Here is a 14,985-nt window from a genome sequence, read left to right on the forward strand (position 1 = left end):
GGGTTTAAGAAATTGGAATGGATTTAAACTTGGTTTTGGTGTGGAATTAAGGGGAATGAGGGTTGGTGTCAGGAAGATTTAGATTGAATTATTTCATTCAAGCTGGGGGAGGTTCATAAGCTCAATTACCTTGTAGCTCCTTTAGTAATCAGTGATGGAACTGTTCAAGGTATAAAATTCAGTCTTATTTTGCTGTGTATTTAGATTGGTGGCACCAGTGATGTTGAGGTGAATGAGAAGAAAGACAGAGTAACTGATGCACTTAATGCTACTCGTGCTGCTGTGGAAGAGGGTATTGTTCCTGGTGGTGGATGTGCTCTACTGCGGTGTATTCCAGCACTGGAAGCTCTCAAACCAATCAATGAGGATCAAAAAATTGGTGGGTGATTTTAATATTCAGTACAGAGAACCAAAATGTCCTTGTATTACGTTTTGTATTAAATGCCACCTAAATTGTCTCAGGATGTTTTATTACATGTAACTTGTACATAAGTTGTACTCTTTATATTGGGTTGAATTAATTAAACAGTTTGAACAAATGGGCTCTGAATGTATTAAATGTGGATTGACATGGTGCATCATTTTGCCAGCTTAAAATAAGTGATGGTGATTTATCTACATTCAGAGGCCCACAAGCAGCCATTTAATAAAAAAATTGCTTTGGAACTTTTAATTGCTTTGGAACATTCTGCTTCAGTCTGGTACATGGAGCTTAGGAAAATAGAGGGCTATGGGTAACCCTAGGTAATTTCTAAAGTAAGCACAGCTTTGTGGGCCGAAGGACCTGTATTATGCTGTAGGATTTCTATGGTGCTCTGAAGCCATTGGTCTATGTTCAGCATTTCAAATGTTTGCCCAGTTACTTGCATTGCTATCTTTTCAGGTTTAATAGGCCTTGTGGAAATTGTATGAACAGTTCATGGTAAAATAATAGATGTTTTTACATTGTTTCAACAGGAATTGAAATTGTTAGTAAGGCTCTGAAAATACCTGCCATTACAATTGTCAAAAATGCTGGAGCTGAAGGAAGTCTAATTGTAGAGAAAATCTTGCAGAGTCCACCAGACATTGGCTACGATGCAATGGCTGGGGAATTTGTTAAGCTGGTGGAAAAAGGAATTATTGATCCCACAAAGGTATGTCTGTGTCAGAATATGCGGAGTATTTTGTGTGTTGAACTTTTATTGTGCCTTGGTCACATCTAAGTTTATTAATTTTTTTAAATTTCTAATACATCAGTAAATTAAGTAAATTTTTCAATCCACACTACATTTTTTGATGATGTGTTTTTTTGAAGTAGAGTCTTCATTAGTATCTGACTATGCAATGTAACTCTCACCCCCAGGTTGTAAGGACTGCCTTGATGGATGCAGCTGGAGTTGCTTCCCTCCTAGCAACAGCAGAAGGTGTAGTGACAGAACTTCCAAAAGATGACAAAGCACAAGGAATGGGGGGTATGGGTGGCATGCCTGGAGCAGGTATGGGAGGTGATATGTTTTAATGTCCTTGCTGCAGGATTTTCAATGACCTGAGGTGACTGTTAGTCTGGGTTTTGGTGGAATGGCTGCTGCACTGGAAGATAAAGAGACATGGCTATGAACCAAGTGTTGCAGAAACTGGTTCTGTCATTGAAATACTTGTAATTAAGTTAAGAGCTCAGTTAGGCTGTGCTGGATCTCGTAACTTGTTTACTGCCCATATTGTCAGTGCTAAGAATTGTAATTTATTTTGTATTCTGAATAAAATCAACATTTGTACATTCTTGGAAGTACTGAATGTGAAGACATTACTTATTGATTTTATTGTAACAGTATTGTGCTGACAATTGTTTAAAGGCACAGGTGATAAATGATCAAGGGAGGTTTTCTGTGAAAAACAAGACTGATCTGTATGCCATCCAGTACAGTACAAGATCATGTAACATTGCCTTAAATAAAAGCAGATAAGTTTTATATTGTGACTCGAGTTAATCAATTTGCTTTCTCAGTTCTGCATGATTATAAACTACACTAATATTTAGAACAAATAACCATGCAAGTTAACTTTCAATGCAAACTGAACAAGTTTCAATTACTTCCCATCACCCTGTCATGTACAGAATATTAATTGCTGAAAGTACTTTGGCCACAGTATATCTCACAGTATGATAGACTGGTGTGAGAAGGGATGTTTGTTTTCTGGTTGATCCATTTAAAATCACTGCAAGTGACCTTGCTATAGCAGCACAGAGGTTCTTTTTATACCCAAATGCCCTCACAACATTTGAGTTAGCTACAGCTAGGGAAAAAGTAAGACGAACAATTAACAATGGTGGTGGGCAAAAGCCTAAACGTCTGTTCATTTTTTTCTGAGAAACATCTGCATAATGCTAATTTAATTTTTCTGGTTCCTTACAACTTGACCATTTATTGATTTCCACTTGTGCAATTAACTTCTAACTTAATTGCAGAGTGCTTCATCACAGCTGTGTTAAGATGAGGATAAAAACACATCAATCTAAAAATATTTATGAAAATATCTTCATCCATGTTTGGCTTTAGAAAGTATCTTTGACACATAGGAAAAGTGTTTCATACTACAATCACACTAATTACCTGAATGGCCCAAAAAACAGACATGGCTGTCTTTTCCACTTGCACAACTTAGCCAGTCCATCTTAATAAAGCACAATGTGGAAAAATTACATTTAGTTACAACTGAATTATTTGCACTTTATATACATGTATACTTGCATGTGTCATCATGTAACACTCAAAGCTTTTCCAAAAGTACAGTGCTATACAAAATCAAGTGTTACAAGTAGGTAATGAAAGTCATTCCCACATTTACAGAAGTGGAAATGTGCCACACTAATAAATAAATCTATACAACTTTCAAGAAGGGGACCTACAGTGGTTCCTCCCAGCTTTTATTTACGTGTGATGCACTTCATGAAGCATAAGTTCTCGTGGGATGTTGGTTTCTGGGCCATACAACTTCTTTGCTCTTCTTTCAAATGCTGCTACCATCTGTTTGACAACTTCATCAAAAAACATGGTGGCCAGCTGAGAGTGCAGCAAAGAACGGAATTCAAAAGAAATCTGTGGACAAGAAAATAAAGTTTAGGTACCCATCCGGAAATAGGTAATAATAACAAAAATGCAGAAACCTAAAGTTAAGTACATTATCAAAAGTATAATTTTTTTTTAAAAAAGTAAACAAATACAACACAAAACATGAACTGTAAAGTTCCCTGAAGCTAAATCCACAGCTACAGAGCCAGTTCAGCGCCGATGCGAGCAAAGCCTCCAAATATCACAGATCTCATGAGGTCTCATGACCAAGTTAAATACAAAAGGTCCAGGCAAGATCTCCAGAAAGCCATCTCATGCAAAGTGGCAATTCTGGACCAAATTTGAATCACTAAAGGAGGATGCTTGACAGCTAAAACAGTGCTTGAATGTTACCACCTCCTACAATGTGAAACCAATAAACAGTTTAAAAAAAATGGGCTTTGCTCCTGGATGAGCTCAATGTCTTTTATGCTAGCTTTGACCATCAAACATGGAGGCACTTTCATAAGCTCCCACAGTCCCCAATGCCTCCACTATTTTGTCCCTGAGAGAGACACGAGTGACTCCTACAAGAGGGTGAACCCACAAAGAGCAACTGGCCTAGATGGGGTACCTGGCTGAGTACTAAAGACCTGTGCTGATCAATTGGTTGCAGTGTTTACCAGTACTTTAATTGCATGTTTCCCAACTTTTTTTTTTAAGCCCAACACTCCCCACCTTCATACTTACCAATGCCCCTCAAGACACAAAATACGACCCCTATAGTGACATGTCTACTATATGCTGACATGAGAAATGATTCTGCTTCTTTTAAAAAAAAGTCTTTGATATCAGTGTGATCCTTGAGCTTGATGAATTTTAGAAACAGTTGTGACAGGAAAAGTTTAAGCCCCAAGCTGTTTCCTTTTCTTGAATGTACGTAGTTCACTGCACTGAAGCCTCTTTCAACAAGGTAGGAGGATGGAAATGCAATGAAGAGCAGTTTGGCTCTTCTCCAAAGACCAGGAAACTTCATTTGACAGTGTAGCCACATTCCACAAATGCTGACATTTTTGAAAAGAATTTTTGCTTCAACATTCTGAGATTCAATTAATTTCTTCTTGCAAGCTCTCTTCCTGTTCTTACATCTTGCAAAGAAATGGTTTAATTACCCAGTCCAGAATTTCCAGATTCTGAAAATCCTTCTTCAGTAAGCAGTACTCTTGCAGTACATTGTCTGTGAAAGAGTGTGCCATACTTTCCATGCAGGGAAACTGAGAACATTCTCCCAATGTTCTACTTATAGATTTCCAATCCTCCAAAAGATGTGGACAGTGTACTTTTTGCCTGGTTTAAATTGAAATTCCCACCCTGCAGTTTCATACTTAGAATGTTCATTTTGTCATACAGATCAGCCAAGTATGCCATATCTCCACATAGAAGTTCAGTCTTATTTCCCAAGCTCTTGATAACTTTGAGCAAAAGTTCAACCAGTATCAAAAAGATCAAAAAAACATTTGAAACAGCAGCCTTTTGACAGCTAATGCACTTCAGCATGAAGCAAGTGTTTAAACTCTTCATCATCATCTTGGCATAACTGGCCAATGGATGAGCTTTAATTTTGTCGATAGCAGATATTACAAAAGTCATGCTTAATAAAAGTTGCTGGCTAAGATTTTTGGCTGCGAGATGTTGAAGATGAATTATATAATGGATTGCAAACAGACTTGGAATTTCTTTTTTCATAGAAGTCACTAAACCAGCCTGGCAACCTGTCATATATGGTACTCCATCTGTTGCACGAGAAGTCATGCTCCTAATCAGAATACTTTTATCCTCTATATACATGGAGCTCATCATAGATTGATTCTCCATTGATATTTGTTTTTAACTTTTTACAAAAGAGAATCTCTCTATAAACTTTTCCATTTTTAATAAACCATACATATGCCATTAGGAATGCTTCGTCTTGCACAGCTGACTCTTCCAGTTGTACCTCAATTCTATTTTTTGATGCCCAACGTCTTCACTCATTTTGTCAATACGACAAGCTACAGAATTATTACTCAAAGGAATTCATTTAGAATACTGGTATCTATTTTGAGAACAGTGGTGAGCACTTCTAATACAGCAGGGATTATTAATCCTTCACCAATTGTATGAGATTTTCCACACTTAGCTATCACTTTGGAAATGTTATAAGCAGCAATGAGAGCATTTTAAGGTCATTTTAGCTTTCTTGGCAATTGACTCAAGTGTGCAACGCTTTTCAAATGCTTTTTATATCTTCTGGAACTAAGTAATATCACAAGGAGCCTTTTCAGGCATCTTACAGAAGTGTTCCTGCAATCCTGATGGTTTCATGGCTTCATTAGACAGTATAGTATTACAAATAAGATACATGGGGCATCACTAATCTGACAGGTATGGAATAAAACCATACTCCAGATAAAGTGGTGCAACAAAGTTTGTGAACCCTTTAGAATTTTCTCTATTTCTGCATAAATATAACCTAAAATGAGATCAGATCTTCATGCAGGTCCTAAAACTAGATAAAACGAATGCAATTAAATAAACCAAAAAACATTATACTTGTTCATTTATTGAGAAAAATTATCCAATTTAATGAATTTGTTGGAAAAAGTATGTGAACCTCTAGGATTATCAGCTCATTTAAAGGGGAAATTTGAGTAAGGTGTTACAATCAATGGGATGACAATCAGGTGTGAGTGTGGGCCCTGCCCTATTTAAAGAACAGAAACCTGGGTCTTCACTATCAAAAGTCTGATCTTCACCACACAGGTTTTTGGAAGTGTGCCATGACTCAATCAAAGGAAATTTCTGAAGACCTTATAAAAGAAGTTGATGCTCACTGGACTGGAAAAGGATACAAAATCATATCTCAAGAGTTTGGGCTCTATCAATCCAAGGGAAATCCAACACCATTGTTAGTCTCCCAAGGAGTGGCTAACCAACAAAAATCACTCCAAGAGCAAGGCATGTAATATCCCAGAAGGTCACAAAGAACCCCAGGGTAACATCTAAGGAGCTACAGGCCTCTCTTACATTGGTTAATGTCAGTGTTCATGAGTCTACCATCTGGCAAACACTCAACAACAATGCCGTGCATGGCAGGATTTCAAGGAGGGAGCCATCACTCTCCAAGAAGAACATTGCTGCCTGTCTAAAGTTTGCTAAAGACTGCATGGATAAGCCATAAGGCTACTGGAAGATGGACGAGTCCAAAATAGAACTTTTTTTTTTGCTTCAATAAGAAGTTTTGTGTTTGGCAAAAAGCAAACACTGCATTCCAGCACAAGAACATCATCCCATCTGTGAAACATGTTGGTGGCAGTGTCATGGTTTGGGCAACACAAAGAAAATGCTACAGGAGTCAGCAGGCCAGGCAGCATCAGTCGATGTATCAGGCTGAAACTCTTTGGCAGGACTGAAGAAAAACAGCTGAGGAGTAGACTTGAAAGGTAGGAGGGGAGAGAGAAATGCCAGGTGATAGGTGAAACCTAGAGAGAGAGAGAGAGAGAGAGAGAGAGAGAGAGAGAGAGAGGTGAAGTAAAGAGCTGGAAGTTGATTGGTGAAAGAGACAGATGGCCATGGAAGAAATAAAAAAGTGGGGAGGGGCACCAGAGGGAGGTGATGGGCGTGCAAGGAGATAAGGTGGGGGGGGGGGAAAGCAGATGAGAAATAGTGGTAGAGGGGATGGGGGGGGGCATTACCAGAAGTTTGAAAAATCAATGTTCATGTCATCAGGTTGGAGGCTACCCAAACAGAATACAAGGTGTTGTTCCTCCGACCTAAGTGTGGCTTCATCACGACAGTGGAGGAGGCCATGGTTGGACATATCAAAATGGGAATGGGAAGTAGAATTAAAATGGGCAGCCACTGGGAGATCCCACTTGTTCTGGCAGATGGAGCAGAGATGCTCGAAGCAGTCTTTCAATCTACCTCGGGTCTCATTAATATACAGTAGGCCATACCAGGAGCACCCAACACAGTAAATGATCCAACAGTACTCTTGCAAACCATTGTCTGTGGAAAAAGTGTGCCATACTTTCCATGCAGGGAAACTGAGAACATTCTCCCAATGGCGTCACTGAAGTGTCACTACACTTGGAAGGACTGTTTAGGGACTTAAATGGTATTGAGGGAGCAGGTATAGCACTAGTTCCGCTTGCAAGGATAATTGCCAGGAGGGAGATCAGTGGGGAGGAACGAATGGACAAGGGAGTTGCACAGGGAGCAATCCCTACTGGAAAACAGTGAGTGGGGGGGGTGGGGGGGGGTGCAGAGAAGGAAGATGTGCTTGGATCCCATTGGAGGTGGTGGAAATTTCAGAGAATTATGTGCTGGACATGCTCCTCCCCCCCTTTTTTTCTTTTATGGCCACTTCTATCTCTTTCAGCAATCAACTTCCCAGCTCTTTACTTCATCCCTCAACCTCCAGGTTTCACCTATCACCTGGTGGTTCTCTCTCCCCTCCCCCCACCTTTTAAATCAACTCCTCAGCTTTTTTTCTCCAGACCTGCCGAAAGGTTGCAGCCCGAAATGTCCTCTGTACTTCCTCCCCCCCCCCACCGCCCATAGATGCTGCCTGGCCTGCTGAGTTCCTCCAGCATTTTGTGTGTCTTGCTCGGATTTCCAGCATCTGCAGATTTTCTCTCGTTTGTGGCGTGGTTTGGACCTGCTTTGCTGCGTCAGGACCAGGGTGGCTTGCCATCATTGGTGAAACAATGAATTCTGAATTCTACAAGCAAATTCTACAGGTAAATGTCAGGGTATCCATCCATGAGAAAGTGGGGGAATTCTGCAGGGAGCGCTCATGGAGTGAGGTTACTTCTGGCTTTGCTCAATTCCTGTTATCTTTTTTTTAAACCTATGATCTCCCTTACTTAACCAATTTTTACCTACACCAGAAGATTTATTTTATCTTATTGATTCTTTCTTGAACTGCAACTGTAGAATCTAAAGAAATGAGTACAAGATCCAAAACCAAAGACAGGAAAGATTCCGACGGGAACGGAGGAAAAAGAAAAGGTGATTCTAAACAAACGGAGCTACCCTATGATGAAGTTTTTAAGAGGAAAAATTCGAAGAACAACGTCAAAATCAATCTGAAAGCTTATCTGACAAATTTGAACAACAACGTCAAAGTCTTAATGAAGACTTAAAATCAATCACGGAAACTCTGAATTCCCTGGATTGTGAAGTTCAAAAACATCGAAGTAAAATCCCTGAACTGGATATTAAATCTCAGAAGACGGATTCAAAAGTCGAGAACTTGAAGCAGAATTTGGCTTTGACCATTAAACAACTGCAAAATTTTAAATCCAAACTCATCGATCGAGAAGATAGAACTTATGTATAATTGGTCTACCCGAGGATGGAGACCCTTCAATATTTTTTGCTCAACTTTTAAAGGATACGTCCAGTATTTCCCAACGAGCCTCCATTGCTCGACCGCACCCATCTTATATCGCAGCCAAAGCCGGCATCCGCCGAATCAAAACCGAGACCAATTATTCTTCGTTTCCATTATATTAATGTTAAAGAACAGCTACTCCAAGCTGCTCGTTGGCAAGGGATGATCAAATATCGACAGCATTCCTTCAGAATAGTTCAAGATTACAGTCCCAAAGTGATGAAAGAGCAATTGACTTTTAAACCTCTGATGTCGGAATGTTATCAAAAAAATCTTAAACCGGCATTGCTGTACCCTGCACGCCTAAGAATTCCTCTTCCTGATGGACCTTGTCGTGTCTTCCATTCCACAACCGGTGCTCGGGGCTTTTTGGATGACAACTACCCATCTGATACGGACACCGCCCTTTAATTAATGTTCTGTGCTTTCAGTATCAGCTATTTTTTCTGGCGTTTTTAAAAAAAATAATAAACTTTATTACCATACGATGAAGGTTTTGTTTTAATAAGCTCAAGATTTTTATTTTGTGCTTAGTACTATAGATATTATTTTACAACATCTAAAAGTCTTTTCTCGCAAATAACATTACTTTTCCTTAGTTAATTTTTTTTAAACTATTTGATTTCCGATATTGTCACTAACGATTTGACCTGACGATCAATTTTAATTATATATTCTTTATTTTTGCTTTTGTATAATTAAAATGGCGGTTTGCTTTCCTTTTTGCATAATCTCCTTTGTTCTTTCTGGGCACGCCATGTTCTTACGTTTCTTCTTCCCATAATCCCCTCTTTTTTTTGAAGCAATATTTTATTTACTTTTAGTTATAATCAACTAATCATAAGTACTGGTACTAACTTTTTCTTATTTATGTACTTTAGAAATTATACTATGTAGATTATTGTAGTATAGTGTTTAATTTTTCTGTATCAATTTTCAGAGGGTCTGCTATATAACATATATCTTTGGAGTTGCCTCCTGCAGAAATGGGGTTAGACTTGGTGTTAGTTAGTTCTTTCTTCAGCCTTCTCTGACTTAGTTCGGGGTTCTTAGAGGTGGAAGGTGGGGGAGTTTTTTTTCTTTATTAATTTTTTCTATTGGGCTGATTTAGTACTACAAAGGTGTCTGCAGTGTCGGGATTTCCGGTTCCTCCCTGATCATGTATTCTTCTTCCGATTTCATGAATTCACATTATGGTTAACCCTTTACACACCAAAGGGTTAATATTAAATTATGGCTCACATTATTAATTTGTCTCTTGGAATACAAATGGTTTAAACCATCCAATAATACGGAAAAAGATTTTCAAAGTATTCCAAAGACTGAATGCTCATATTATTTTTGCACAAGAAACTCATGTAAGGAAAGAGGATAATCAACGCTTCTTTAAGTTCTGGAAAGAATAACAATACCACTCGAACTCCCAAGCCAAAGTTAAAGGCGTTTCAATTTTTATAGATCCCTCAATTACATTTATTCATCAAGACATTATCTCAGACCCTAATGGTAGATTCTTGCTAATTACTGGGTTACTTTTTAATAAAAAGGTTGCTATGGTTAATGTTTATGCTCCGAATGTGAATTATCCTGAATTTTTTAAAGCACATAGTCACTTCCTTTCCTAACTTAAACAAGTATATGTTGATAATGGGCGGTGACTTTAATTTATGTTTAAATCCCACGTTGGACAGATTCATAGGTAGTCCGGCTCTGCCGAATAAGTCGGCTACTCTTATTAACTCTTTTATGATCAATTCTGGGATTTCAAAAATTTGGAGATTTCTACAGCCAAAGGACAAAGAATTCTCATTCTTTTCACATGTTTATCATTCTTATTCTTGAATTGACTTTTTTTTTTTATTGACTCTCGATTAATCCCATCTGTAATTGATTGTAATTATGCCATTATCGCCATTTCAGATCATGCTCCAATGAAACTTTCTATTAAGTTAATGGATACTTCTTCTACTGATAGACAATGGCGACTTAACCCTACTTTGCTTCAAAACTTGGACTTTGTTAAGTTTATGAAGGGACAGATTGATTTCTTTTTTTCAACTAATACTACGGAAGAAGTTTCCAATGAAACAGTATGGGATGCTTTTAAAGCTTATATCTGTGGTCAGATTATTTCCTATTCGGCTGGTTTGAAAAAAAACGTACTAAGAATGAAATACTCTTGTTGGTTGATAAAATTAAAGAAATTGATAAAAAATACGCTATTGCTCCTAGTAAGGAGCTGTATAAACAGAGAGTTGAACTTCAATTGGAACATAGTTTACTATTAACATCCTCGATCGAAAATCAATTAATGAGAACTAAAAGTGAGTTTTATATTCATAGTGATAAATCAGGTAAATTATTAGCTAATCAATTGAAATTTGCTTCGGTTAAACATCAAATTACTAAGATTCGTAAACACGATGATACTTTGACAGTTAATCATGACGAGATAAACAAAACCTTTCAAGAATTTTATACCTTTTTATATCACTCTGACTTTCCTCATGATTTTAATATCATGCATGATTTTTTTTTTTTTTTTTTTTTTTTAAGTAAACTGAATTTTCCAAAATTATCACCCGAAGACTGCTTATCCTTAGAAACTCCTATTACAGAGGAAGAAATAACAACTGCAGTCTCATTAATGAATTCTGGTAAAGCACCTGGTCCAGATGGGTTTACAGTGGAATTTTTAAAAATCCTTTTCCTCTATTCTCTCTCCTTGGTTGTCTAGAATATTCAAAGAAGCAATCAGTTTAGATAAATTACCATAATCGTTTTATGAAGCCTCTATTTCCCTAATTCTTAAAAAGAATAAAGATCCTACTGATTGTGCATCAAATAGACCGATATCTCTTTTGAATGTAGTTCAAAAATTTTTTCAAAAATTTTCGCAACTAGGTTAAAGAAGGTATTACCTCAAATTATATCTATGGACCAAACAGGATTTATTAAAAACCGTTATTCATCTTTTAATATTAGGAGGTTAATGAATATTGTTTATACCCCTTCATTTAATACTCCGGAATGTATTATCTCATTAGATGCTGAGAAAGCCTTTGACAGAGTTGAATGGCCTTATTTACTTAGTGTGCTCGAGAAATTTAATTTTAGTTTGATATTTATATCTTGGATTAAATTGTTATATCATACCCTGGTAGCTTCGGTTTGCACTAATAATCAAAGATCTCCCTTCTTTCATCTATTTCGCGGTACTAGGCAAGGATTCCCTCTTAGTCCTTTACTATTTAATATCGCCCTTGAACCTTTAGCAATTGCTATCCGTGACTTGCCCAATATTTTTGGTATTAGCCACGGAAATGAAATACATAAATTATCACTATATGCAGATGATCTGTTATTATATATCTCTAATCCGGAGAAGTCAATTCCTGTTATGCTAGCTTTGTTGGCTCAATTTAGTAATTTTTCCAGCTACAAATTAAACCTTAATAAGAGTGAATTATTTCCCCTAAATAAGCAGGTACCTATTTATGGACGTTTACCATTTAAATTGGTTGCTGACTCGTTTATATATTTAGGGATTATAATTACAAAAAAGTATAAAGATTTATTTAAAGCTAATTTTTTACCTTCAATTGATCAGATTAAACTTTTGTTTACTAAATGGTCACCAATATCTTTGTCTTTGATTGGTCGGATTAATGCTATTAAGATGATTATTTTGCCTAAATTTCTATATGTATTTCAATCGGTTCCAATTTTTATTCCAAAATCTTTTTTTGATAATGTTGACTCAAAAATTTCTTCATATATATGGCAGAACAAAAATCCTAGGCTAGGTAAAAGGTATCTACAGAAATCTAAAAAAAAGGGGGGGGGGTTAGTGCTTCAGAATTTTAGATTTTATTATTGGGCAATTAATATTCGATACTTAAAATTTTGGTTACGAGACTTGGACATAAATTCAAGTCCACATTGGGTAAATCTTGAACGTAATTCATTACAAGGGTTTTCTTTGGGTTCGGTTTTAGGGACTTCGCTCCCTTTCATTTTTTCTAAACTGTATAAACTGTAACTGTATAAATGAATAATCCAATAGTTCAGCATACTTTACATATATGGTTTCAATTTCAAAAATTTTTTGGGTTGAACCAATTTTAGCAAGTCCTATTATATCTAATTTCTTTTTTCAACCTTCCACTATGGATCAAGCTTACTTTGATTGGAAAATCAAAGGTATAATACGATTTCGTGATTTATTTTTGGATAATTGTTTTATGTCCTTTGATCAACTTTCTAATAAATACAATTTACCCAGATCTCATTTTTTTTTTTTTTTTTTATATATATATATATATATATATAAAAGATACCTACAGGTTAGAAACTTCTTAATTACCATTTCTCCTAATTTTCCACACTTATATCCAATGGATATTTTGGAAAAAAATTTAGATTTAAATCTCTCTCAGAAAGGTGTTGTAGCAATTATTTATAATATAATTATGAATTTATGTCCTGATGTATCTAATAAAATTAAAACTGATTGGGAAAGAGAACTTAAGATTATTATACCGATTGAAAAATGGGAAAAAATTCTTCAATTAGTTAATTCATCTTCTATATGTGCTAAACATGCGTTGACACAGTTTAAAGTAGTGCACAGGGCTCATATGTCCAAAGATAAATTATCTCGTTATTACTCTAATATAAATCCTATATGTGATAGATGTCATTCCGAGATAGCTTCTTTAACTCACATGTTTTGGTCATGTCCTTTGTTGAAAAGATATTGGAAAGATATTTTCGATATTATTTCAACAGTTTTGAATATAGACTTACAACCTCACCCAATTACTGCTATTTTTGGGTTACCAATGATAGAATCAAATCATTTAACCTCTTCAGCTCGTCGGATTATGGTATTTCTTACTTTAACGGCTAGAAGATCCATTTTGCTGAGTTGGAAAGAGATTAACCCTCCTACTATATTTTACTGGTTTTCACAAACTATGTTGTGTTTAAATTTGGAAAAAATTAGAAGTGTGGTTTATGACCCTTCCATTAAATTTGAAAAAACTTGAAAATTTATTCAGCATTTTCAAATGATGTAATTTGACCATTTCTAGACTTATTTTACTTCTCTGTAATGTTGGTTGAGAGGAACGGAGTCATCGACACTAAGGTTTTCTTTTCTCCCATTTTTTACGATGTTAAAACAGCCCAGGTCTTTTTTTTTATATAAAGTTTAGTTGATTCTACCTAGATTAGTTTTTTTTGTGGGGGTTATAATTTTTTTTTCCTTTTTCATGATTTTTGTCTAGATATTTCTTTTTGTTCTGTATTAGTCATTGGTATCCTATATGATTGGGAGTTTTGTCAATTAAGTATTATTTGGTTTTATAATTACTCATGTTAATTATAACAATGTATTCCCAATAACTTTGTACTATTATGTCATGTTTATATTTTATGAAACTAATAAAAAGATTGAAGAAGAAAGAAAATAAAGTGGGTTATGCATCAAGCCAATGACCCTAAACACACAAGTCCGTCTACCAAAGAATGGTTAAAGCAGAAGAAATTTCACATTTTGGAATGGCCGAGTCAAAGCCCTGACCTTAATCCTATAGAAATGTTGCGGAAATACCTGAAGCAAGCAGTTCATGCAAGGAAGCCCACCAACATCTCAGAGTTGAAGTAGTTTTGTAAGGTGAAATGGCCCAAAATTCCTCCAAGCCAATGTACAGGACTGATCAAGAACTACTGGAAATATTTGGTTGAAGTTATCACTGTACAAGGGGGTTGGGGGGGGGTGGGGGTCATCACACCAGTTACTGAAAGCAAAGGTTCACATATTTTTTCCAACAAGTTCATGTAATTATTGGATCATCTTTTCTCAATAAGTACATGAAAAAGTTTAATGTTTTGAGTGTTATTATTTAAATGAGTTCTCTTTCTAGTTTTAGGATGCATGAAGATCTGATCACATTTTAAATCATATTTATGCAGAAACAGAAAATTCGAAAGGGTTCACAAACTTTCTAGTACCATTGTATATAATATTGTATTGATGCACTTTCTGTACCTTGTTTCTTAGCAGGATTAGAATTCAAGGCTTCATTGCCTTCAAACTCAGATTGTGCCCTACGTATTTATCCATCATTAATGGGACTATAAATTAAAATAAAAAACGAACACAAACTGGGAATCCCGATCTGATGCTGATGATGGCAGAGAGTTGACACGGTAGGAACTATGGTAGCGGTACACAAAGGAATGGCAAGGCGAAGCCTGCAGAGCTATGGTTCTTCCTGCGTTCCACTCCCTCATCCTTTTTTTTTTTGGAAGTGCCTGCTCTACTAACAACTAGTCAGGTATCATACCTCAAGTTAGGGTGCCACTTACCACCTCCCCCTCAAGAACCTTGAACGCCCCCTGATTACTTCTATTTCTCCATTTCTCCTAGTGCCCTCTTAGGACATGTAACCACTCCCTTTGATATTTACTGCTTTAATCCCTTGCTTCAGCAGTCTGAGATACAAGCAA

General features: G+C 36.4%; 2 protein-coding genes across 2 annotated transcripts in view; one reads left to right on the forward strand and one right to left on the reverse strand.

Annotated features, from left to right (window-relative positions):
* The window catches only part of hspd1 (heat shock 60 protein 1), a 27,409-nt gene extending 25,457 nt beyond the window's left edge, over positions 1 to 1,952 (forward strand). Inside the window, exons 10-12 of the mRNA XM_072261614.1 lie at positions 205 to 379; positions 958 to 1,136; positions 1,346 to 1,952. Of these exons, the coding sequence (XP_072117715.1) occupies positions 205 to 379; positions 958 to 1,136; positions 1,346 to 1,501 (510 nt within the window). The 3' untranslated portion in view covers positions 1,502 to 1,952. The remainder of the gene's footprint in view (positions 1 to 204; positions 380 to 957; positions 1,137 to 1,345) is intronic.
* The window catches only part of coq10b (coenzyme Q10B), a 36,945-nt gene continuing 23,738 nt past the window's right edge, over positions 1,779 to 14,985 (reverse strand). The window contains exon 5 of the mRNA XM_072261615.1: positions 1,779 to 3,080. Coding sequence (XP_072117716.1) covers positions 2,913 to 3,080 — 168 coding nt within the window. The 3' untranslated portion in view covers positions 1,779 to 2,912. The remainder of the gene's footprint in view (positions 3,081 to 14,985) is intronic.

The sequence above is a fragment of the Mobula birostris genome, chromosome 6 (assembly GCF_030028105.1).
Source record: "Mobula birostris isolate sMobBir1 chromosome 6, sMobBir1.hap1, whole genome shotgun sequence".
In the NCBI taxonomy this organism is placed as follows: Eukaryota; Metazoa; Chordata; class Chondrichthyes; order Myliobatiformes; family Myliobatidae; genus Mobula; species Mobula birostris.